The 26,604-nt window shown below is 45.5% G+C and overlaps 1 protein-coding gene across 22 annotated transcripts in view; it reads right to left on the reverse strand.

Moving 5' to 3' along the window:
* LOC6609327 (PDZ and LIM domain protein Zasp) overlaps positions 1-26,604 on the reverse strand; it is a 54,568-nt gene that overhangs the window by 10,015 nt on the left and 17,949 nt on the right. For 4 of the 22 annotated variants that reach the window (XM_032716186.1, XM_032716185.1, XM_032716193.1 and 1 more), the window contains exons 3-11: positions 10,784-10,935; positions 10,557-10,713; positions 9,225-9,358; positions 8,460-8,554; positions 6,751-7,138; positions 5,820-6,014; positions 4,655-4,763; positions 1,874-2,965; positions 1,262-1,412 (exon numbers count right to left, since the gene is read on the reverse strand). In XM_032716186.1, the coding sequence (XP_032572077.1) occupies positions 1,262-1,412; positions 1,874-2,965; positions 4,655-4,763; positions 5,820-6,014; positions 6,751-7,138; positions 8,460-8,554; positions 9,225-9,358; positions 10,557-10,713; positions 10,784-10,935 (2,473 nt within the window). Of the gene's footprint in view, positions 1-487; positions 695-1,261; positions 1,413-1,873; positions 2,966-3,239; positions 3,533-4,654; positions 4,764-5,819; positions 6,015-6,750; positions 7,139-7,537; positions 7,767-8,459; positions 8,555-9,224; positions 9,359-10,556; positions 10,714-10,783; positions 10,936-26,604 lie in introns of those variants that run through there. The other 18 variants (XM_032716191.1, XM_032716204.1, XM_032716205.1 and 15 more) reach the window with 12 other exon arrangements.

The raw sequence follows: 26,604 nt of genomic DNA on the forward strand, positions 1-26,604 counted from the left end.
CAGCACTTTCGACTGGCACACGGAAGTGGAAGATGGCAATCGCATTGGCATTGAAACCGCCGATAGCACCGCCCCCGCCCCGCCCCACCGACATTTTCCGACCCGCGGTTACATCGGCCATTGTCAGTTTTAATTTCCCGTCTGGGCCCCATAATAATGATAAACACATTTTAAAATGCTGCCCCACCTATTGATTGAGTTTGTCAACAAAATGTTTCCATTATTAATGCATTCGGTCGTTGGTTGAGATGTCGTATAATCGATCCTGCTAATGAAATTCATTTGTGTGCTTCAACCTGAATGGGCTTATATGGGCTTTATGCGGGCATGTGATATGGCAGAACTCTTTAAAGCAGAAACTTTCGGATGATATCGTACGGGTACGAGTACTCAACAAGTGAGTTAATCTACGGCAGTGAATTTCAAACTAGAACTTTTGGCTGCGAGGCAATGCGATTTGCATGTTGCATTTCGGCTGCATTTTTACCTCGGTACACATTATTATTGTTGTAGGTGCTATAGTTGTTGTTATTGTAGCTGTTGCTGCTGCTATAGTTGTTGGTGTTGGAGGTGATGTAGGGGGACTGACTCGGGGTGCTATAATTAGATCCCATGGGGTAAGAGTTCCTATACTGCTGCTTCTGTTGATTGTTGTATTGCTGCTGCTGTTGTTGTTGGTACCTTACATTACGACCTACATATGTACACAGCACAGAGAAATCGGTATATATACACGGGCAGCACACAATATATATATATATATATGCTTAGAGCAGGGTGTAGAGTAACCTAAGCTATGCTAAATGTTTTATGCAGCCACATTTGCCAAATAGTTTTCATTTAGTTGCTGACGTGGGCGGGGTATAACGAGCAGAAAATGGTTTTAGTAAATTTTGCCACAAGCATCTCGATAATTTCGATCATCTGAGGACTGTTGTTGGTTAGTTCTTTTCGTTTTGGTCCACGGCTTTACGGTTAAGTCATGTGCAATTTATTTCGATAAACAAACGTATTTAGATATATATATATATAAAACTCATTTTTGTTACAAAACAGAAATCCGGTTAATACTATACAACAATCGATCGACTGCCTCGTCTATCACTCATATATTCTCAGGCTAACAACAAAAGGAACTAAATAGCGGGCTATATCAGGTGGTCGGTATATGGTACAAAGATATGGTACAAAATCCCAATTGGCTTAAGCGACTAGACCCATTCACCTTCTGACAGACAGCCGTCGTCATCATCATCCTTACCTTGTTGGCCCACATTGCTGCGGGGCAGGGTGGCGTACGGGTTTTGGCCACCGGGAGCGGGACGCGGCGACTGCTGTTGCTGCTGCGGCGGATACGACACCGGCGACTTGGGAGCGGCGGCACCGAACGGACGAGCATAGCCCTGGTTCACCTTTGGACGGGAAAAATTGGAAGTGGGCTATTAGTGGGGCTCTCTTTGAAAGACACTAACTTCGATTTCATTCGGGGCTAACACATTACAACACTTAACACGGGTCGATTAGTTTTTTTGGGCCTGATCTGAGCGAGCTGCGGCGCGAGCTGAGCGGAGCAGAGTGCGAAGTACTTACGTTTTGGACTAGTCGATGGTCATTCAATTGGGGCAAGGTCAGTGAGCAGCAGGGTTGTCACTACATATTTTTGATAAAAAAAATGCTACAAATGTGGTCTAATTTTTACATTTATAAATTGATGCCTAAAGTACGAGATTTTGTTATACAATTTTAAATGCTGCATTGATTTTGGGTTAACGAAGTTATCTCGTTCCAAGTGCCCATTTAAATCGAACTCCTCCCTGTTGCTCATTGACCTCGACCTTGTGTCCATATTGGGGGGCGGAGTGGGATGGTTTACCTTGTAGCTTGGGCACGCCCCCTTTCCGGGAGGATGCACGCTGCGGATGACGTTGCCGGTGAGCGTGACGTACTCAAAGGGCTGATCGCCACCGCCGGCTGTGGGTGGCTGTGGTGGTGGTGGGGCAAAGGCCACCGAATCGGCGCTAATTTGGCCATAAATCGAAGAGGGCTCATCTGCCACGTAGGCCGACATATTGTCTGATGATGATGCTGTTGCAGCTGGGCTATCTGTTGCTGTTGCTGCTTGGGGTGTTGCTGCTGCAGTTGCTGCTGTTGCAGCGGATGGTGCTACCGTTGCTACTGTTGCTGTTGCTTGAGAGCTTGCAACCTGATGTGGGTTAAATTTCAATTGATTAGCAAGTGTCGCCGTTAGCGCTGCCACAAGCGGCTGTTGCTGGTGTTGTTGGTGTGGCAGGTGTTGTTGGGGTGTGCTTGTTGCCGCCACTGCAAATGGCTTGGCCGTGTTGTTGTGTTTCAGTGAGGGTGCTGTTGTCGCTGTCGTGTGCTGTGTGGTGTTGTGGTGGTGTTGCTGCTGCAGCTTGTTGGAGTACTCTTTCAGCAGCTGGTTGTACGCATTGGGGCTCTTGTTCTGCGTATTCATGTCGTTCTCGTTCTGTGCAGCCTGCAGCCTGTAATTCGTCACGGACTGAGCCTGCGGAGGAGGTGGTGGCGGCGGGGAGGGCGGCGTCATGATGTAATTATCACCCTGGCCAGCGCCAGAAGCAGCCAATGCCACCTCCAGTGACGTGGAGGAGCCGGATGTCTGGCGCGAGTGCAGGGGCGAACCGAAGCGATCCAGGGACAGAGTTGAGGAGTAACTCTGCTGGCTCTGGCCCACGCCGCTACCGCTGCCACTCCCACTGCCGCTGCCGCCCACTCCGGAGGAGGAAGAGCCACTGGAAATGGATGACAGGCTGCTGTGGGTGCGAGTGTGCTCCAGCTTCTGCTGCTGCTGTGGCGGCTGGATGGTGGACATGTGTGGCTCCGGGAGGACTTGCTGATGCTGCTGCTGCTCCGCCTCGTACTGCAGCAGCTGAGTGGGCGAGGGGGGCGGTGGCAGGGGCAACTCCTGGCTGCTCTCAGACTCAGGCTAAATGGGTTAATGCGGGCAGGCGGGGGGTTAACAAAGGCGGTTAATTAAAATGCGCGAGCGTTGCAAGTGGAGCACAACCTACGGCTGATGAACTAAAACCCCAGTGCGTATACTTTATTCTGTGTGTGTGTTTTTGGTTGTATTGGTGTTCTAAAAATGGCTAATAGGTCAAGGTCAATGGGCGGGCTAAATAAAAGCATCACTCCCATAGAGGAATGCTGAAAATAAAGAGCCATATTCCTTGGTTAATCCACTCGGGTGATTATGCAACCTTTGCAAATCCGATTCGCTAGAAGTGTGTTCTTCTGCTGAAGTCACTGAAATAGAGTCGTTTCACTTGATTCGCTAATCGTCGATCGTTGGAGTGCTGTACGCAAACCGATTTCTGGACACTTTCCGTGGGCACCGCGATCCCTTCTCCGTTGTCCGCTCGCTGCGGACACAGTTACGGACACTTCGCGGACACGGACACGGACACGCACACAGACTCCGTTGCTGGGAACGAGATGCGCACTGAGCACAGGGCGCAAAGAAACTGCGGCCACGGCGGCCAAAAAGCTGCCAACGCGCTGCAGCTATGTGTTTTTTATAGATGGCCAAAAGGCAAAAAATAAAATAAATAGCCGCGAACGAATGAGTAAAAAGCAGCGCTTGGCATATATATTTAGCTTCTAGCAGCCATTGCACATTTTCGCGAAATGCGCTGGCCGCGGCAAAAACAGAAAAATAGTACACTATTTATACCGCCGCGCAATCAATCTGGCCATGTCGATCGGATTGATTCGACAGTCCGTGCCAAGGGGGAAGTCTTCAATCTCTCAATGAAAACACACCCATCCCGATTTCCAAGCCCTTGATCTGCTCACCCAATCAGCCGTAGGTCGATCCAACAAACATAAACACAAAATCCATGCAAGGCAAGCAGAGAACTCACGCAAAAATACAGAGAAACTAAATGGAAACACAGACAAACACACAGATAAACAAGGAAAATGGCATGACAACGTGTCGAATCAGTTTAAATGAATTAACCATTTGATCAATAATACTTGAGAACAACAGTTGATAAGGCATGTGCAAATTATGCTTTTGATGTTTTAATATAAATTACCGAAATAACTACACATAGTTTTGCTCTCTGCCAGCAAATGCATACAACTTTTGCGTTTTCATTTGATCGCTTTGTGGGCAGGAAAGTAGAAAAGTGGAAAAGTGCGGAACGGCAGCCAAAGAAAACAGTAAACAAGAAGCGTTTCTTGATAAAATTGCACGAGATGCTTGAACTTCTTTGCTGGTAAAAACTTTTTGCATTATATTGCATTTTTCTCTGCCGCCCCCTCCGTTCTGCAGATGATTTTTAACATTTTAGCATATGTCGGATGCTGGCGCTTCCGGCGAAATGTGCTGAGTTTAAGCAAACATTTTTCCTAGCAATATGATAGAATTGAATGTTGCAAAAGGAGATTCAGGTGGAAGGGGGTTTTGGGGTTGGGGGTTGGGGAATACCCTCTGAATATTTTCCTTCGACCCCGTGCTCTTGCCTTCTGATTGTGTGTTTGGCTGTGTCTCTATCTCGATACAACTGTGTTTTCCGGTGAGTGTCTGACATTGTTTTAGCCACGGCAGGGAACACTTAACACCTGACAGGTGGGACTTCTGATGCCACCTGGCGGAATCGGTACTTACCGGTGCCGGAGCAGGGGTGGAGTTTCCATTGGAGTAGCCGTTCGAGTTGCCACCGTATCCGTGCGAGTTCAAGGCCGACGAGATGGTGGAGGCACTCAGCTTGGTGTTGCTGCACGAGAGCAATGGAAAATAATAGAAAAGTTAGAATATATCTTAGACAAGTGCCACATAAATCAGATTTGCCAGCGGTAATTGGCTGTCAACAGCCACTCGCCTAATTGGCCCCCTAGTGCCTAGACCTTTAATTTGGTTTGGCCAACGACATTGTTTTAAATTAAGCAAACAACCACCAAAAACCACCCGAAACAAATTCCAAATGCCAAATGCAAATTGCAACTGTCACTGGTCGTTTGTGCATTTTTGACACACCAGCAATATCGCACACCCTCCTCAGGCGTTTTTCCCACATATGCTATATATGTGTGTTCATATTACAACCTACAACCCCAATCGATTGCTGGGAAAGTGGGGAAAGCGATTTCCCAACTCTTTTGCCGTCGTTTTAGTTGGCATGCAAAGTATGCGGCACACACATATGTTGCCAATTCATTTATTAAAAATTTGCGGCACAGCCGATGACACGTCAGCAGAGCAATCAGTGTCGCCTCTTTCATTTCCAAAAGCGGCGATTGGCCAAAAATAAAAAAAGGCAATGAAAACGCTTGGATAGTTGAAACCGAAGAGCTAATACCCTTCGTACCCATAGAACTTTGTAAGGGTCTTCAGCCTTGAAAATCTAATGGAAGTTCTAATGAAAAACTAACTATAAGTCTACCAAGTATTTATCTATGGATGTGCAACTAATGTAAACTAGATCATTATCTATATTATGCCCCCTTAAAGATCCAAGACGTTAGGAAAATATAGGAATGTTTTAATACCAACTATACTATTTACATCTTTCAATCCAAAATATCTCGTAAAAGAGTATTTCCCATTGTAAATACTCTCTGTTGAGCATGGGCGATTTTTCGTCGCCGTCATGTCAGTTGTATTTTGGCATATGCGAATACGCTGAATTTATTTATATTTCATTTTCATGTGAGCCCAGGACCTTCTACCCGCCCCGCCCACTTCACCTATCCCGCCACCGACCAATTGGCCGTGTAAAGGCGCATGCCACAAAAAATCTGATAAAATATTGGGCATAACTCCGATCACTTACGGCTTGATGGGAACGGGGACGTAGCCCTCGGTGCCGGTGGGGGGATTGTTGATGGCGGCCTGTTTGGCGTGGATGTCGCAGTAGAGCTTGTTGTTGAAGTTGTAGTAGCCCTGGTTCTTCAGCGAGGTGCCACACGTGGCACACTTGAAGCACTCCACGTGCAGGTTCTTATCCTTGATGCGCACGAAAACGCCACTAAAAAAAAATTGGTGTGAAAAAATTGGGATTATTAGCGCGAGTTTCAGAATGATGTGGGTTCGAGAAGCTCTTCATGGGTCAATGATAGTCTTATCTCCAATGAAAATACACACAATGATTCGTTTTATTTATCAAGAAAAAAAAAGGTATCCTTTCACTCATGTCAAGTATTATCGCCATGAAGATAGTTACTATTGTTACTGATAGTTTGACTACTTAATTTTTTCACATCAATCCCATACAAGAGCCCCTCAAATGCAGACACTGAACTCGATGATTGATCGAAAAGCACTTGATAACTGGATTACTACTGATAGAGTTCTCTGTGCATTTGTGTGTGTACATCGCAACAGTCCCCAAAGGCAATCAGTTAGCCGTGTTGCAGGTAATGCGAGAAATATGTAAAAAGCTATAATGCATTATTGAGTTAAGCTCCCGAACGGCGAGCCAATTAAATTGGCATACAAATTAATACAAATGATGGTTCCCATGGATCTGGTCTGGAACATGAGCTTTATTCCTGGCTGCTGCGGGAGCTGAAGCTGCAACTGAGGCTGGAGCCCAGGTGTTGTTTGGGTATATGGCGTGAATGGCAAACAATTGACTTCGCCGCCGTGAGTTCGTGTAATAAATGCGAATTAAAGTGCAGACACACGGGGTGGGGATGCGGGGTTGGATTTGCAACAGCAGACGCATGAATTATCATTGAACGGCGAACAACGCATATCCTTACACAATGCCCACGCCGCACAGCTGGCAGGCCGGATGTCCGCTGGCGGCCAATGGACGTGGTCGTCCATCCTGGTCGGTGGCAAGTGCCGCCTCTGCCGCCTCCATTTCGGCCTTGTACTCGGGCCCCTGGAGGCCGGGGCAGATGGGCAGCACAATGATGCGCGGATCGGGCTGCTCCTGCTGATCCTGTCTGGCCTGCTCCTCGTTATCCTTCGGGGCCACCGGCAAGCTGGGCCTGTGTGACGCCTCCGGCGCCAGTGAATTTGGCTGCAATGGTACACCAATCCGCTCATCCTGCTGAGGCTGCTGGTGGTTCAATGGAGTGCGTCGCTCGTTGCCGCCGATTGCGTGGCTCTGTGTCCAGTAAAAGTTGGCGGGACTGTGTGGTTCTACGCAATCAGCCGGGCATCATTATTTCGATTGAAGCGGAAAAGCTCAGTGAGTTATTTGGTTTAATCATGTGCAACAACCTGCCTAAAGTCTGCTCCAGGAAACCGAACCCTCTAGGCACCCCACTAATTGCTGGAAATCAGTTAATAATGCAATAGCATCGCTGTTTTGCTTGCTGTTAGTCAATGTGCATACACAAATGCTAGTTACACACACACACACACACACAAAAGAGAGGGTATTATGATAAATCGGTCCAATAAGGTGAAATCTTGAAAGAATTCCTTCTACGAAAGATCTGTTAGATCTTGGAATACGACCATTTATCACCACATCAGTCCTGGTTAATACCCCGTATTCTTTTCACAAGGTAGTGATATCCAATCGGAGGCACTTACGTAATGAGGCGCTCGCATTCGGTGCAAATGTTCTGGCCAGTTGGGAGTCCGCCGGTGCTCGGGGGCTTGGGGGAGTTCACGGGGGCGCTGACATGGCGAGTAGTGCTCGATTGCTGTTGTTGTTGTTGCTGGTGATAGTGTTGCTGGTGTTGGTTGTATTGCTGTTGTGGCTGTTGCTGTTGTTGCACTTGCTGTGGTGCATCATGCTCGTAGTGGCTATTGCCGAATGCTGTTGATGATGTGTGTGTTGGTGTTGGCCATGTTGACGATAGTTGTTTGTATTGGTGCGTATGGAAAACAGTTTAAATACAAACATGAGTTAGACAGAAAGATAGAAAGAAGTTAGATTTGCAATGGGTGTGTCTTTGGGTTTTCTTTAGCAGTCAATGGAAGACAGAAATCAGCTGGCAAGACACAAAATTAGAGCTCATGCTTTAATCGAAACTAATCAGATAACTAAACTACATGACCCCTGCTATTGATCAACTACATAGGGACTGCCCATACAAAACCTATTGTTCCTCACTAAAAATAATACTTTATTATCTACGACTTAATCCGTGCAGGTGACTTTGAAATTGTTGGTTAATATAAATATTTATATATTTATAGACATGACTGTGTGTGGGCACTAGAAATGTGTCTTCACATAGAGAAAACGAAAGTCCATCTCCTTCTGCTGGTCTGATGGGTTAAACGACAAAAAAACAGAACAATTTAGTTACATTGGATTCGTGTCTCGTAATATCACCCATTTCAAGGTCCCTGCTGGGCGTTTTAAAAAAATCATTGGCTAGCATCTGGCAGACTGCCCGCCCACCTCGCCCTCCCTGCTAATCGCCCCACACATCGCTCACGAACGGATTGGCACCGTCGTTCAGGATGAGCAGCAGGCGGGCCAGCTCATAGTTGGCGTCATTACCTGGAGTGGACTGGCCGGTCTCCTCCTCGCGCAGGAACTTCAGCACCTCGGAGCGATCGCCCTGGTATTCCTTCTCGTTCTTCTTGAAGTTGACGCTGAAAGCAGAGGAAATTTATTAAACTTCTACTAAGAATGCTCAGGATGCTGTACGAAAACACTTGGAACATGAACAAAAAAGACCAGAATCTCAGAGCAAGCAAAGTGAGCTTAACGATTGGGATAAAAACACGAAACGCAGGAGTGAATGAAACCAAGAGCCCTTGAGCTCAGCGTGTAGCATACTTTCAGGCATGCACACAGCGCAGCCCGAAAGTATGCTCCACTAAGTGAGTGAGTGCCGGCAACAAGATTGTTACGCATCCGCCGCGTTGGCCAGCAATCCCCCAAAGAAATTAAGCGCTAAAGGCGCGGGCCACGGTCCCACGCGTGCGTTTTGGCCCGCAAAAGTCGACAACTGGCACAAGCCGAAGCACTTGGCCCGACTTCTGCAGCAACGGCTATCATTTGCCAAATTGCACTCTCCATTTCCACCGGCCTGCGGTTCCTCGCACGCTCGCTCTGCTTTCTGCTTTCTCAGTCTGCTAAATTTGTTGTGTCTGTATTTTTTTTCGTCTTCTTCAGCGGTTCGGCGCAAAGCAGAGCAGGGAAAGAACACTTTTAAGTAAAACTTTTCCTGATATTTTGCACTGTCACGGCTGCGGCCCAGACAATTGTTTGTTGCCTTTTGCCCAGCTTTTCGCCCAGACTTTCCCCGGAAAAACTTACCCGAGCACACCGCCAGCCAAAACCTCCGCCTGGGCCGAGAGTGTTTCCGCAATAGATTCATCGCTGTAAATGCCAACCGGGGTGTTGTATTGTTTATTGACAATGCTCTTCACGCCGCCATCGCCGCCGTTGGACTGAAAAACATGTGTGAGTTGTAGGAAATACATGAGGCTCAGAAAGTGTGAAATGAGCAAAGTTACTGGTGAAATGAATGAACAGACAAGCGGAGTCCGCCCACGCACTTATTGTAATTGGAAGTTATTGTACTTCATGTTTGAGCCCTCCTCTGCACTTCTCACCAAGCGAACCTAACTGAAATAGAGCCTGACTAATTAAATTTCAAAATATCAATGGTGCATTCGAAATAAAAGAATCAATTATCAGCATATTGTCTTTGGTAGGAATACATTTCTATGCCAGATTGAGTTGTGCACCCGTTTGCCTCGGAACTTGAATACTGAAATATGTGTGTGAAAAGGAACTTTAATACAACACCATGTTTTAACGCCATTGGTGTTTGCAGTATCTCCGTACCATTTCAACTATGATCATTCACATGCTCCTAAATCAAATTAGGTTGCTATGCTTTCCATAATATTGTTCCTGAAACTTGGCACATAAAATGATCCCAAATCAATTTCATGTCCGTTGTCATTGGCTGCAGCTATTATTATACAAATTCATAAAAATAAAATATACGTAAATGTATGCATATCACACACACACACACAGACGCACCAAAAGAGACATTACTATGCATGGCATGGCATAGATACAGATGCGTGGGTGTGTGAGAGGCTATGTGTGTGTGAGAGAGACCTTTTGCACATTAATTCTTGCCAGGCAAATAATCCTAGCACTCATATTCATTACTCATTCTGACACTTTTCAAAACTACGCACAAACAAACTGAGCGTCAGACAGACAGACATCGTATAAATGCAAATGTTGTCAACTCATACTGAGCGTTTGGGGGTTCGGGATTCGGGATTCGGGATTCGGGGTGAACGGGTCTACGGGTGTACGGGATTTTTGGGTTAGGGGTTAGAGATCCCAGCCCAACAACCGGAAATGAAATGAATGAATATGAAAAGCCACAGACAGACAACAAAATAAACGCAAAGTGTGAGGCGTGTGTGGGGTGTGGAGTGCGGCCAGTCAAGGACTAACTATCAACATCATTGGTCATCATCAGGACGTCGGCATCAGCTGGGCCACTAAAACTTTCCGCATTCCCAACTTTGGGCTGCCAGTTTATGAATTTTATAAATGATGTGGTGCGAGCAGGGGAAGGGGGCTATACTCTGCGTGATTGCAAATTAGTACACTCACGAAGGGACGGGCCGCGTTGTTGTAGCCACAGCCGATGTGCTGGCTGTCCTGTTGTTTGTGAGCCAGAGAGGTCTTCGTCACCGTCTGCAGATACGGAGAGTTGGGCTGCGGCACATTGCCAGTCGGTGTCACATGCGGCCGCCAGGTGGAGCCACCGCTAAAGGATCACAAGCAAAATTACGATAATATTGAGCAGTTTGTTTTGGCAAATGGTTCAATCTACTTACCGCTGCACTGTGATGACAAAGTTGTTGCCGGAGCGCACCACAATGTCCTGGGCATCCTTGTGACGCAGATTGAAGACATCCACGTCATTGATCTTGACCACCGCATCGCCGGGCTGGAGGCCAGCCTGCTCGGACAAGCTGCCGGCGTTCACCTGGAAAAAATCAGAGAAAAACAAGACCGGTTAGTAACCATTACTCAACTCAACATCGATTTGCCATGGCCATAACTCACTACCCTGAAAATGCCTAGTTGGCCGAACTGGGCTTAAAATTTATTATGCTGCAACTGCAAAAATTATGAGCGGCACTCCGAGTTCCGAACTCGCGCTGACTTTAGCCGACTACATATATCCATCGAAACATGCAGATAAAGATATATACATATATATGCATATTTCTGTGTTTTTTGTGGCCCGCAACTGTTGGCCAAAGTTTAGTTTTATAGGCGCTGCTTTGTGTGCGTTTTGGGCATTTGTTTTCATCATTAATTTATTTCCGAATATATGCATGTTTTCGGGCACTTCGACGTCCACGGGGAAATCGTGCGGGAAAATGCCATAAATTTGCACGATTAAAATCGTAAAAGTTACGCCGGAGATTCTTCTATATGGCCAGCGGCTGTGTGGGCGGCACTGACGCATACAGCCGTCAGAGAATTTTCAAATTTCAAACTTAAAATTGAAATGGCAGGCAGTGACTCAAGCACGGAGGGTTTCGAATAACTAGTCATTTCCAAGTTTTGTTTGTGGAAACAGTGCTTGTAAATGTATATAAATTACAGAAAATGAATTGTAATATGTATGTTTTTAGACAAATTGTAATTACAGTCCTTGCTGAACATTTATTATTGCGTCGGTTTAGCTCTTCAGCTCCATTTAAACTCAGCCTTCGATGGGCAAATTTAAAGCCGCTTAGTATGAAAGTCACTTGGCCTGTCAATGTCGCTTCATCAGCCAAACTAACCAACTAAGCACACACTCAATCCCTGGCACACATAGATACACTCATCAGGCTGAAGTCCACAACCACAAAATACAGCCACAGAGGAGCGCGGAGGGCGGGGCTCCACTGCTCCTGTTGCTCCACTCGGGGTCTAGGCCAAAAGCTTGGGGGGACCTGATGCGAAAGGAGGTCCGAACGGGGGCTCAGGTGTGCCCCAAAATTATACGCGCCATGCACGTATCCACTTTGGCAAATTGTCTGTTTATCAGACAACTGGCAGGCCCAGTCAGTCAGTGCTCGCCAGCCCCCTGAAAGCCTGCTCCCCCCTGAAAACCCCCATAACCCCCTTTTGACTGTGGTCGGTTTATATTTGCACAAAACGGGCGACGCTCGTGCAAAAACAAACACAAACAGAGACACTCGCACACAGATACGCCGCATCGGTGTGTGTGTGAGCATAAATATTTCATTGGCGCACTCACCAAGCGAGACACCTAAATTTTGTAATATTTACAAAGTTGCCAAAAAAACGCCGAACCTCCCCCCGAAACCGAATCGAATGGAATCGAAGCGCAGCGAATCGGGGCAGCCGAGCAGAGCCGACAGGTTAACCGAGCCACAAAAATGTACACAGAGAAAAAAAACGAAAAAGATTGTGTCTATATAAAGTAGATGTAAATTCCGTATCTTTGAAGTGAAGTCTTGTAACAGGAAATATACAACATTTTTCTTATAACATTTCAGTTCGTCTAAAAATCTATTAAAAATGTATACTAAATAACATAATTACTTTGAATTAGTTGTTAGCTATTATTCTGTTGATTGCAACTTATATGCAATTTTTTGCAGTGCACGCACAATCCCAATGGCAAAACCAAAACTAAAGCCAAATCCAAGTCCATATCCGACGTGTGCCGTTGACATGTTCATTTTCTTGTTGTCGGCTGTGGGTAAAATTGAAATTGCTTGGCCAAGGTGTTTTCCAGACAGCAACAAATAAGTCCTGGCTCCTCGTCCTGCCCAGGCTCATCACCCCCTTTCCCCTGCCCTCATCATTCAGCCAACCGAAATCAAAGCGAACGCGGCTCGAAAAGTATTTTTTTTTCGTTTTTGGGAACGTGGGTCTCTGGGATATTGACATTTGGACAGTTTTATGAGTACCTGCGATCCGTGTTTGTATCCCCCAACCCATGCGAATATCTATCTATCTATCTGTGCGCCCGTTCGACATTTGTCAGCTTTATAGCATTTGCGGCAGGCCGACAATTGACGGAGCATTTGTTTTTGCTCTTTCGAATGACTTATGAGCGGACCATATGTACGAGTAGATGGACAAGGCCCAAATGGCATTACCAGGAGCTTTGGCCCCGCCCTGGGTCGCATTATTAGTTTTGCTGCCACTTTCCACAGGTCCCTCAGGTCGAGCTCGCTGCCCATTTGACATTGTTTGTTATGAGAAACCCACGACGACATATCCCATGTGGAGTATATCAACCGACAAAGAGCATTTGTCACACGGAGACCTTATCTGAGTTCCATATAGTAAAGTGTAGAGTAAAGTAGAATATAAAGTTAGTTTTTATGCAGGAATACAAAAAATCTCTTTTCTGCACTTAAAGTCTTCTCTGCGCTTCTCATAGAGTCCAAAAGCTAGGACTTCACGCCCACTAAGCAATGCCATGTTTTTAGGGACCCACCGCACACAGCTCATATCCTCACGCCTCTTTCAGCAGGACATTAATGTGGTGTCCTGGCACATTACATGTGTGTGGGTGCTCACCAGGGGGAAAGCTGCAGCAGGCAAATGATGATTTATATAGCGAGTGGACAGAGCTAGGGTGATACATACATATACATATACATGCCCGCTTGAGAGTAAATGTTGTAAAAATAATTTCATTTGCATTATCATCAGCATTTTGCTGGCTTGTGTGTATTTAGCATTTTACTCGGCATCTGCATATGTATGCTCTCTGCTTCTTTCGACGGTCCCACTTGAGAGGAGCTCTTGAAATTATATGCGTTATGACAAATACGCCCCGATTCGTCGAAGTGGCTATCGTGGCAATGTTGGCTTGGCGCTGGCAGCTTGACAAACATTTCCACAAAAGTATGAAGAATTTCGTCTCATCTCGTCTCGTTTCGTTGCTGAGTTGTTGAAGTGTTTGATTTGCCGGAGTCGAGGGAAAAATGGTTTCGGCCATCCAGCATCAAAAATCCATAAAGCAAATGAAATTCTGTGGACCGAACCGAACCGAAGCCAAAGCCAAAGCCAAAGGCCCGTAATCAAGTCAACTAAGCGCTGCTCAAATCCATTCAAGTGCATTAAAATTGAATTTCGTTCAGCACACACACGCACACATCGATGTACCGGAGACAAAAACAACAACAATGGAACAAAAACCAAACCGAAATGCATTCTGCTGACGGAGGGGGGGGAAGATTGGGCCAAGCTCACACATTGTATGCAAAATATTTATGTTGATAAATCAAGTTTGCTTTTGTGGATTAGGTGTATCTCAAATAAATTGAATTTGTGGCGTAAATTAAGCCAGAACCAAGAGCCAGGATACACACGTGCAGGACTCTAAAGTGGATGCCTAACAGCCAAGTTCTGCCAAGTTGTCGGCCAAGTTATGAGCTTGTTTAATTGAAAATAAATCTGCTTAAAGCCCCAGCTGAGGCGAGCAATATGACAGCGACACACGCCCCCTCTACTATCACTCTGCCCCTCGAGGGCCGTAAAGGGCGAAAAGAGAAATTGCGGAAAAGTCGTAAGTAGGGCGAACATGAACAAAGCAGATAAAATACAAAATACTGCGGAAATGCAGGGCAAATACAATGAATCTCAATGTGTATGAATATGCATGCTGCATCACTCATACGCCACGTTCGCCCCTCCTTCCAGATGCCCTCGCCCGCTAGTAAATCACTGGAGTCCCCGAGAACTCCGGCACTGCGCTTTCTGGCACAAACAAATGGCAACCACAACACTTGACCAGCGCGAATGCGGATGGGTATGGTATGGTTTGGTATGGGTTATGGTACTGGGAACTGGATCCCGATGGGCAAACAGTTCGCAACTAGACTGAGCTGGCAGCGATTAAAACAAGCCAAAGAGTGAATGAATAACAGCAAACTACCGGCTACAGAAACAATTCACTCTGCCTGGCAGTTTAAAGTGCTCCTTGCCATTTTCCACTCTCTGTCTGCTCCCTCCATTTGGACCACACTTCAGCTTTAAGCCCTCGACATGGTAGCGTCCCCTGCCCATGCACATTCAATTAGATTGGAAAAAGTCACCAAATCACTTGCTAATGGCTTCGGCTTTGAACGTCGCTCCTCTAACCATCATCATCGCTCCGTTTTACAGGGCTGACCAGTCAGCCAGGCGGACAGACAGACGGACAGACAAATAATATTTATTTATTGATGGCGAAATATGGGCGGCAGCAACTGCAACATCGTGGCACCCGCCAAACTGTCGGCAACATTTATAAATTATGATTGCAATCAACGTTCAACAAAAGCGCGTTCCACCATCAGAAGGCTGGCTTCGTTGTAACTTGGTTGTTATACTCTATAACTTTTGGGTATTAGCAACCCAATTGGGAATACTTTCATTTCCCTTTTCCGCATAAACAAAATATAAGACGCTTAGACTCGATTGATCATTTGAGTATATGACAAGTCTAATTTATAATAGTTTGTAATACTGCGAAAATTGTAATGTCAATTGATTGATGGGAAGCTTGAAGAGTTTGTTTTCAACTAGCTTCGATACTTCTTCTTCTAAGTATCTTATAAGTACTCAAGTGCCAAGTCTTTCAAAACATATGCAATTCAAATTTTTTCAAATCTACTTCAGTCAGGGTATTACAACATAAGCAAGTGTTTTGTAACTAGATCCCGCTTTTTGATTTGCTAGAACGACAGATGCAGTCGCACTCACACACAGCCAGAAAATTGATGGGCGAAAGGCGGAAAAAGCGTGAGAGTAAAACACAGTCTGACTGCAATAAACGTGACAATTTATATAAATGTTGCATATTCATAACGAGGAGCAATGGGAAAAAACATTGCCACAATGCCGCGCATTTTGCGGCAGCCAGCTCCCGGCTAATGAATGTTGGCCAAACGGCGGAGGAATTCCCATGTGGAGCACTCACTGCCGGCGGCCGGAATCCAATTCCGTTTCTCCGCTTCACATCCCAGGGATTTTTCTAGTCCGCTGCGTGGGCGCAGCCAGTATGCCGATCATTAATCTACCGCTAATGCCGGACCTCGCTCGCAGGTCTGAGAAAAAGATTCGGATACACACATGTGTATGGCGAGGATGGATGTATCTTTGTATCTGGTATCTGCGGATCTGGGGGCTGACGTGTGTGGATTTCCTGGACAGCCAAGGCAACACCTCCCGAGAAACGACAATCGCCTTGAGGGGCTTGGCTTTGGCTACAGCTCATGCACACTGGACACTTGTGAGTTGTGACAGCAGCAAAATGGCTAAAAACGAGTGAGAAATTGCAATTGCCAATTGCATTTGCGGAGCTAAGCTAAGATAAGTCCAGGTGAAAGTGCCGCTCACGCACGAGCTTGTGATAGATTCGCTGATTACTTCGGGGACAGGTTTTCCTTCAGTCCGAGATACAATTTAAACGATGCCCACTCACGCATGGCATTTCTGTAATTTCTGCTACTTTTTATGGTCCGTCGAGGAAAGTGTTCAACTGCAACTTTCAGAATGTACACGAACAAATTGATGTAATAGGTTTGTGATTTCCCTTACTTTTAATTTCTATCGCTAACTACCAGTTGGTGCGCTCGCTAAGATAGTTTCCTTAAGCAGGCCCCCATCTCGGATCCAATTTAATCATCCCCACTTGCTGTTCACACAAGCTCATCTGGCGGCTCATCTACGTGGAGCAATTTACTACGGCACCAGTTTCTACTTTCCGTCTCAGTCTGGAAATTGAGTTTAAATTGCTCTCAGCTGATGCCGCGGGTTCCTCTTGCCAGGATAAACTAGAATTTCAATAAATGTCACATGTCCGCGCTGCCTGCGTACGCAAATTGTTGATTAAAGCGAGCGGAGCGGAGTGGAGTGGAGCGACCTGAACCTGATCCAGAACACCGGGGCCAAGAAGGGTTCATTAGGCAACGGGATATCCAGTTCCCGCACACAAATATATATATGTGGGTTAATAAGGCGGCAGGATATATGTATATAGTAGCTACAGGATGTGTGCTGGTTCCACCTCGGCTGACATCTTGTGCCTTGAATGTCATTAGCGTGGCTTGGTGTTAGTTGCCCCCAGAGGCGAATCCACCGGCGGATTAAACCCCAAAAACCCAGCAGGGGCGACGGTGGAAAGGGGTTTTCGTCGCTCGCAGACAACTGCCAACTGCCGCAGCGCAAACAAGATTAATTAAGGAATGTAAATTTCGCAAAATTACGCGCCATTGTTTGGCTCCATCTCGCTCTGGCTGCGTCCCCCAGTAGATTTCCATCTCTATCCTGCTGTGACTGTGTGCGTGTTTGTGTGTGTGCGAGAAAGGGTGTTGAGATTTTTTCCATTAACAACATCATCAATGGGCCGCCGCTCGCAAGGTCGAAAGGTGTCCTGCCCCACCCACAATCCGCGCTGTTTGTTTTTGTGCGACGGGTTGTTGTTTGGGAATTTAGCGGATTTCTACTGACTGCGGCCAGGAGCTTAGCCAGCTTTTCAATTTCAGCCACAGCCGCAGCTCCAGATCCTGCCCACCTCCTCCTGCTCCTCACCGTTCTCCAGCTCCTGGTTTTGACCAGAGAGCTCTGCGCTTGTCAGTCGCCGCATGGGCCATTTGAAGGGTTGGCCAACATTTTTAATTAGTGTCGTCAGCGTCGACGTTGTCGTTTGTTGCTGATTGCACCCAGTAATTTGAGATTAAAAGGGTATGCTGTTGGTAATTGCAGTAGATTAATGCGAATTAAGTGCGCTTTCTGCTCGTAAATATGATGCCCTATCTTTACTGTTTCATTTGAAATGAAGCAGGATACTAGCATGCTTTTTTGAAATCAAAATGCTTATGCAGGAAAAACGTATGTTTGTTATGTTTGGGAATGTCCGTGATTTTTTGAATAGCTGACATATCACAAGTACTGGGTATTTTCAATTCGGGATTCCCGAACCACCAACCAATCCGTTTGTTATTTCTTCAGCTGGCTGTGGCTGCGGTTGCCTTGAACCCTTTGTGTATTGTGTCAGAAGCATGCATAAATTATATTTTCTGCGGGTCCGGGGAAATTTCTAATGAAGCCCGAAATTGGCTGCGGGAAATAACCAAGACGTGTGGGCCACACGATGGTAGAGCCAAGCTAACAGTGGATTGGGAAATTTTCGGGAACGAGATACTTTCCCAACCTGCTGCTGCTGCTACCTGCTGGGCGGCGCAATGTGTTTTCGCATTTCCCGCCACGCAGCAACTCGCCCAATTTCCCGGCGATGGTGGCCAATGGTTTGGGCCATTGTTTACGCACTGCCGACGGACGTGTCGAAATGCGAGGCATGTGAGTCAGCTGCCAAAGTATCTGCATTCGTGTACATGGTACATATCTGGTATCTATGACTGCAACTGGACTGCAGTCTGGCATATTTGGGTCAGCCTTTAAATAAACTCTATGGCAGCGCAGGAAATGCCTGCTTGTTTGATGTTTCAGTTACACATGATGGCTTAATAGTGCCAAGAGGAGCAGGTCGGCGAAGATATTTGGGAATCTCGTTCCTGGAAATGCCAGATATGTTCTTCGGGCATCCATCAATCCTGGACGCAGTTCTGACAGCCGTGAAATCGTGTTAAACGTAATCTCAGGCTAACCAAAAATCACCCTCCACCTCCACCAACCGTTGCTGCCACAGATATTCGAGGCATGAATGATGGCACTCAAATTACATTAAATGGAATTTCGATTGGGCCCCTCCCTCGCCAGTCCCCCAAATCGAACAGTCCACCAGTCCTGCGATCTGGGAATGACAATGACGATGACAAGACAATGGCGGGGCAACAGAAACCGAATTCGAAATGGAAACAGTAAATGGCATTTACATGTTCCTGTCATAAGGCCGAAAGGGGAGCAGGGAACCAATTTAATGAATCAGCATCATCATCAGCCAGCTCCTGCTCCAGCTTCAGCTTCTGCTCGAGCTCTTCAGCTACAGCTATTCCACTTTGGATAGGCCTCTCGAAATGCAGCATTGCAGATATCGGAGAAGTTGCAGCTGCAACGGGTGCAATCAGACAAATGCAATTAGGATTTGGCGACGCTTTCGTGTCGGGCATTCTAAGCATGCCACATCGTCATTCTTTTTCGGGTCTCCGCCTGCCGGAGTCCCCTCTCTCATTTCCCAGGGGAAAATGCAACAAGCCCAGGCTGAGGCACAGATATGAAGTTTGTCCCCGGGGATTTGACATGAAAGGCGCCGAAATATCGATCCAAGAGGATGGAGTGAACTGCACAAAACTGTCCCAAACAGAAGGGGAAACTACTATGGAATGGACAGTTTTAAACACACATTCATGTTTACCGAAACACATTCTTTATCATGAAATAAATAACTAATAGTATTCTGACATTAAAATTACGTATGGCCAAGTATCATAGCATTTAGGGCATAGTCAAGTGAAATCTCTTAATTGGGTCATTCAGTAAACACATTGTCTAAATGGAAAATACTTGTTTAAAGGACTAGATCTGCCAATATAAGGGATTTTGAGTTCTTGTTTTATATAAAACCCATGTAGGGTTTTTATATTGAATATGGGAATTGGGTCACAGTATTCCATTAGTTTCTATTACGCTTTCGCCTGAAACAAGCGTACTCAATAAAACTTTTAAAGGCTTTTCATATTAAATGCACAAGTTTCCAGATGGAAGGCTTTCGGAAATGATCGCCAAAACCCACACCCCCAAAACTTTTCCCCAATTTCCCACACTCTTGTGTGCACTCGAGCAACTTTTGAGCCTTCGCCGGACGACTGATGATGTCCGCTCGGCTTGGCGGCTCTCAATTAAATATTTAACTTTAAGAAATGTAATTTCAATTAGCGCCACAGCATTTGGCCATTAGCGTGGCGAGTGCCGAGATTTGTGCCAATTGCGAAATGCGGAATAAAAAAACAAGACCCGCGATGAATGAGCAAACAGCAAGGAGCTGGAGGAAAATCGCAGGAAAATCGTGGGTGGAGTAGGAAAAGCTGCGGGTTGGGCGGAATTTGGACACCCGCGCCGCTCGCTCACTCGCTCAAAATCATTACGTGATTAAGGTTGCCATTACGGCCGGGAAAGCAAAAATAGAAAACTAGAGCATGGCACGCAGACAGCTGCAGAGGGGCATTCCGCGGGGCGGAAAATGGGGAAAATCGGGACAGGGGGGCAGACGCTCAGCGGCCGCAATTGCGCTCGCTTGGTTTGGCGGAAAATAAAATGAAGTGAAAGAAAATAAAATAAAATAAAACAAAATAGAATAAAATGATATAAAGAACAAAAAGCAACAAGAACAAGCTAAATAACAGCAAATAGAAATAAATAAATCAGCGACACGGCAGAGGAACTCTGGGGAGGATGGGGGTCCAAAGGGCCCCATCTTCGCCGCACAAAAACAATTAAAATGAAAAACCGTAAGCACTCTAATTCCGGGCGGAAAACGGGCGGCACTTTCCCGACAACTTCGAATTCGTATTCCGCATTCGTCCTCCGCACGAGCGAGCAAAATGGTACGAAAACAAATTTGCCGATCTAATTAAAAGCTAAATTGTGACCATTAAATGGGGTTCACAACGCCACTGTCTACCTTACACATAAAGAAAAACTGATTCCATTCGATAGGCAAGTTAATATATTAGTATATAATATATTAGTAACATCGAAGTACAGTTGGTGTGACTAAAGAGTGCGATATATTTTCTCAAGTATTTCAATTCCCTTTTTTCCAGTGAACTATCTGTGACCTTAAGTGGGTACCACGGCATGGAAAAACATTGAAAAGCATTTAAGTTCGCTCCGCCTTTCAACAAGTTGGCAAGCAATGCAATTTACGGATGCAGAGCCCGACGAAATGGGTGAAGTGGAACGGGTGCCAGGATGCAAGGACATGGCCATTAGTGGGCCACGGGCCACGAGTGGAATAGAAAAAGTATGCCAAGCTGACCGCATAGCGCAGGATAACAGAGGCCAGGACGAGAACGAGCCACTGAAACTGGAACTGGAGATGGAGCTGAAGCTGGAGACTGTGCATGCGGACACGAACGTCTGGCAAATTGTAAATTAATTGATGAAGCCAGCGTTTAGAAGAGGCAGGGACCAACTCTCGGACTTCGGAATGTCAGGGCGGTCGCTCGAAGTATTCGACAGGGATTGGGCTATTCATTTGTGCGAAGAATGAATAATTCAGACAATATAGAGATGAATAACTACATAACATAGCAAGGAAATCTTAAGTTTTCAGAAGGGTACATTACATTTGTTAGATCTTAACCTCAAAATTGTAAACCCATAACATAAACTCATATAACATCTTGTGCAATACTCTCACTGTGAGATACTTTAGACCCCCCTAACAGGCAGCCCCTGGAATCGAGTAACTCGAACTGCAGCTGACATCTCGAACGGTAAGAGATGACAATACGGAATGGAGCGGGATGGAGCAACGCTGACAAATTGCTGGTAGCAAGATTAATGCCTGCATTATCTTTCCTCATTTGTCGATTGTCAATGCAACTGGGCCGCGTCCGCAGCAGAATAGCAACAACAACAAGTTGATGCAGCAACAGGGACAACAACAGAACAGAACGCCCCCGGGGCGTGGCAGTTTACCTTTACCTTTGCGTTTTACCTGTCCAGTGCCGCATTGTTCTCTGATTTCCCATTTTCCTCCTCTCTATCGCTGACATTTTTCAATTTGATGATGCACAGCAACAACAAACAACCGTGTGGGCGGCACTTTCGTCCTTATTTTCCCCGTCCGAGCGCTTTTCCTTCTGCCGTTCCTTTTTTAATGGCATCTGGTGCTGGACAAGGTAATTTCATTTTTATATTAATGACAGTATGTTTGATGCATGTCCCTTTACAACTCCGTCTCGCTCGCTTAATCACTTAAGACTCTTAAATGCGAAAAAAAAAACACATTGTGCCATATGGGTACACTTAATGGCCAATTGGTCGGTGGAATATGTCACGGTTTTGTTCAATTTAATACCCGTGGAAATACAACTCTGAATATTTGCGAACATGAAACGTGAAAATTGCACTAATTAGTCAAGTCATCGATTATTTATCGATGGGGGGAGCAGGCATCGCGTGGCAATCGATGCTGGTGAAAAAGTTAATTTCGGCAGCGTGTGTCGGAATTGCAGTTGGCTAATTTGAAAACGCAATTACCAAAAATTAGTTCAAAATAGATAACGTGTGTTTTTGGTTTCAATTTTAAATTAATAGCATGCATTTTAATCAGCTCAGTGCTTAACCGATAGTTGATTCGTGTCATCGCTAGGATTAGAAAAGCTCATCACTGATCTTGTTTTGTTGACAAATCTTCAATGGATAAGTGCATATTTGTTAAATTAACTTTAATTCGTGAGTGTAAAATGCAAGTAGTTCAAAACAAAACCGGGAAGTGATTGATGTGAGTGTAACCAGTGATTTGATCAGCAAAGAAGCAGATAAGACAGGTAATACGGCACATATAATGTTTATAAGTCTAGTATTAACTTTAAAGTTTCTCCACAGGTAGGCAAAAATCCAGCAACAAACCAAAATCAAAGGCGGTAAGTCTTAAATTTTCATATTTTCCATATGCCCTTGTACTTCGCACCTGCACGAACGACCATTTGGAGCCCCCTTTTTTGGAGCATGGTGAATGCCACCAATTAGTAGAGACCTGCTCCCCCAAAAAAATGGAAATGGCGAGACAATATGTTCAGCTGAGCCCAAACAACTGCAGGCTAGAATCTAAATCCTTGCCGTCCAATAAAAACAGTAGAACGGATGAGGATGGTGGAGTGATGATGGAGGGATTTCGGGGTGGGGGGGTCTAACTTTCCGGATGTGCCTGTTGGTCGTCGAAAATCTAGCGAACTTTACAGACAGAACAATGCCCTTCGGATTCCGAGTTGAGTGGAATTTTAGGTCTAAATCCGGCAGGGTCATAAAAAGTGCTTATTACATTATCACCTCAAGCGTGGCTGAGCTGGCTGTGGGCAGTGCCACGCCCACCCGCACACACACTGGCCCGTCCACAAAACGCAATTCACTCTCTCCCTCTCTCTTTATCAAAGGAACTGTGTGTGTGTGTGTGTACATGCCCTTCCCTTCGAAGGATATTACGATTCTTACATCTGCTTTGTATACTGCAATGCAAAGTAGATCTCCCAAAGAGGTTGCCCTTTTAGGGTTTATGATGAGTATGATAAGTAATTTGGAGCTTAGGACTAATCTGAAATCTAGAAATCTGTAAACAGATCACTTTTATACCTGTATGCATGATTCTGAACCATCATCTTTTAATGTTATGTTGTATAAGTCGGCATTGCTTTGAAGATGTATTCCTAAAAGATTTGATCTTATGAAGCATATCACAAGTTGATCTGATTAAACATTAGATTAGCTACTATACAGAATAAGAAATAAGAATTATTTCAACTTAAGTATTGAGTTCCAATCTAATGTTTTCTAGAGCCAACTGTTGATATCTCATTATATTTTTACCACTGGCTTTATCACTATTGAATTAAATATATTCCCCCAAATTGATTTAGTAAATAAAACTTAAATTTCCAACCTGCCTAGAGTATTCTGAAGTTCAGTGGCCGCAGCTGACTCCCCTTTTCTCGGTTTTTGCTGCGTGTTTTGGGGCTTTATTATGGCCCTGGCAGCTGCGTTTTTCAATTTTCGCTTTTTTAGGCCTGCAAACTCTCACCTGAGCTCGTTGAGCCCTGAACCTTGAGCACATTTGTTTCGGTTCGGTTCGGTTTGGTATGGTTTGGTTTGGTTTGGTTTGGTTCAGTTCGGTCGCTTCAGTCACTTATTGGCAAATGTTTCGTAGCTGAAAAACGGAGGAAAATTCGGAGGAAAAACGGGGCGGAATCTGGTGCAGAAATGCGAAAAATGTGTAAATTTGCGCCCGCTTTTATTTTTCGCATTTGGCCCGGATGATGTGTAGCGGCTGATCCGCTTTGGCAACGCTCCCAGGTTCGAGTTCATTCAATTTGGATTAAGTCGTTCGTGTTGATTAACAAAATTGACTTTTTTGCAGACTTCTCGCCAATCGATTTCAATTTGGGATCGATGGAGAGCAGGCGCAGCTGTAAACCATTTAGCCGACGATGCCGTAGACGTTTAGTAAATATTCAATCAATTTGGATGGACAATAAATCACCAGGAAATCAAGAGCGTCTCAATTTCTCCGAGCAGATATGCGTCATAACAATAAAAAAAAAGAAGCATCCCATTTCCCGCACTTTCCCCCAAAGTGCGGCAAATAAACAAGACAAGGCGACAGGCCATAATATATCATGGCCCCAAGGCGCCTGACGACACGACACGAAGATGGAGAGTCAGCTTCGAAGGACACTGATGCGTAATGGCTGTCAGGGGGATGACATCGATCCGGAGCTCCGTCTCCTTAACTGCAAATCAATGACATATATTTACGGCAAATGCGTTTGCCCGCCGGGGCCACATGGACGGAAATAATAGGTTGGAATAAAGTAATAACCCGAATAATAGCATATGTCGGCGGAGCCATTACCTGCCGCTAATTGCCGGACAAACTTCTCCTGTCGCCGCCTAAGCCGGTCGCCAATTAAAGCCAAACAAATGCCGCTTGGAGTGCTAAAAGCCCTCAATCCGGATCTCACGGCTCCCGAGAGCCAGCCGCAATGTAAGTGCAGCTCATAATTTATTTCGATTACGCCGCAGCACGCAATTTGCGCCGGGCACATCCTTTTCAAGCACACGGACACGCACAGGAAGTGAGATATCCAGGAGCACCGGGAGTGCGGGTCGAGCACCAGGGCCAGAGATAAGTGTGCGCTGCGCGCAATTTCCGTTTCCGCTTGGTTTGCCCTTATCCAGCGCTGATGCTGTGAAAATCCACTAAGCAACAATTAAATCACAGACTCTCGAGAGCAACTCGGCAAGATAAAAGCATAGAACGCAGCATAAACAATGTAAGGAATCGTCTACGAACTTTACCAACTATCGGAAGATGCTGTTAAACTATACTAAAAATAGTAAACGTTTTCATGAATCGATTTGGAATGTCGTATAATATCCATTCTTATATGACGAATCAAAGTCCGCGCTGCAGGAGTGACTCAGAGGCATTAATTTGAGGATTGGAGGACAGAAACAAAGACAAAGGCTACCTGAAGTGAATCATTCCCAATCGTTTCCATGCAGGTAACAAGAGGTCGCCAAGCATTACCATTAGCTGACTAATCGGTGCCTTCAAGAGTGGCCGCTCCAGTCCGTGCCACTCCAGAAGCAGACCAAAATCGATTCCGCTTTAAGCGTTTGCTCTTTACGCTTAGAAGTTATAAATATTTATGGCGCACATAATGCAGCGCGCTGAGCTTGGCCAATAATTTCTCCGCTTACAGCTCTGCGATAACTGGGACCCAGGCTAAATGTCGGGATATGTGTGTGCTCCAGATGCAGCGAAGCGAGCATTTTCCACTGAAGGATTTATGCTCGCTGAAATGCAACTTAAAAGCAAGGACAACAGCGAGAGATAGCACTATGAGATGAAGGGGGTTGAGGAGAGGGATGCGGACGCAAGCAGCGGCAAACTTTTCTTATGCGGGATACTTTTCTTGTGCAGTCGGTACAACAATCGGCGATGCTGAGCGCAAGGATTAGGCCACAAGGAGAATGGGAGTCTGCAGCAGAAAGGAGCTGAAATTTATGTGACTTTTGCATGTGGGCTGGATCAGGATGCAGAATGTGGCTCGCACTGGCTAGACATTAGTACAATTTCCGGTCCAGGCCACAAAATATTCAATAATATATTAAAGATATAGCCAGCAACCCGAAAGAGATATCACACAAAAGGCAAGGAGCAGGGAAAACCGGCAGATACAGGCGCACACCAGCAGGCACGAATTCGACAACTCAACTGAAGCGTAGCAGGCAGGATAAATCTAAATAAGACGTGCTTCGACTCCCGCCTGGCCTACTCCTTCTGCTCCTCCTCCTCCTCCTGCTCCTCCTCCTCCTCCTGCTCCTCCTGCTCCTCCATCTTCTCTATTATGCAGCAAGGTAGCTGGAGCATGCAACATCAGCCAGAGAATTTGTGCAATGAAGTGCAAGTGAACTTAAAGGGACTAAAGATACTCCCAACTACCTGACCACACGAGAGATGAGCACGTGAGGCGGATGAAAATGCGGAGTCCAAACACGAATCACAGTAACACAAGTTGCTAATCATTATTAAGCCACCGACTAAATGCAATTATACAGCACCCAATTTGGATAGACTATAAAGATTAAATTTTTGATACCAAGCTTTATTGTAAAATGAATTTATAGCTAATCACAACTGAAGTGCATTTATAAAAAGATATGACGCAAGGTAGTATTAGACATTACCAGTGATCTATAAAAGTGCAACATGCAATTAAAGAGGTGAATCGATTCAAACACTATTAAGATAGTTCTTAATATATTTATCGTTTGATAACCTAACAAAAGTTAGAGGATCACTGAACCCACAAAAATGTAAATAACATTTGATACAAAATGATCTGGCTTGGCTCACGAACTCATATCCCCTCGAACTCCCTTCAAACAAAACGGAAGTGCCACTCGATTCCCTGGAGCGGAAGTGGATATGGGGGCTACC

The sequence above is a fragment of the Drosophila sechellia genome, chromosome 2R (genome assembly GCF_004382195.2).
Source record: "Drosophila sechellia strain sech25 chromosome 2R, ASM438219v1, whole genome shotgun sequence".
NCBI classification, from domain to species: domain Eukaryota; kingdom Metazoa; phylum Arthropoda; class Insecta; order Diptera; family Drosophilidae; genus Drosophila; species Drosophila sechellia.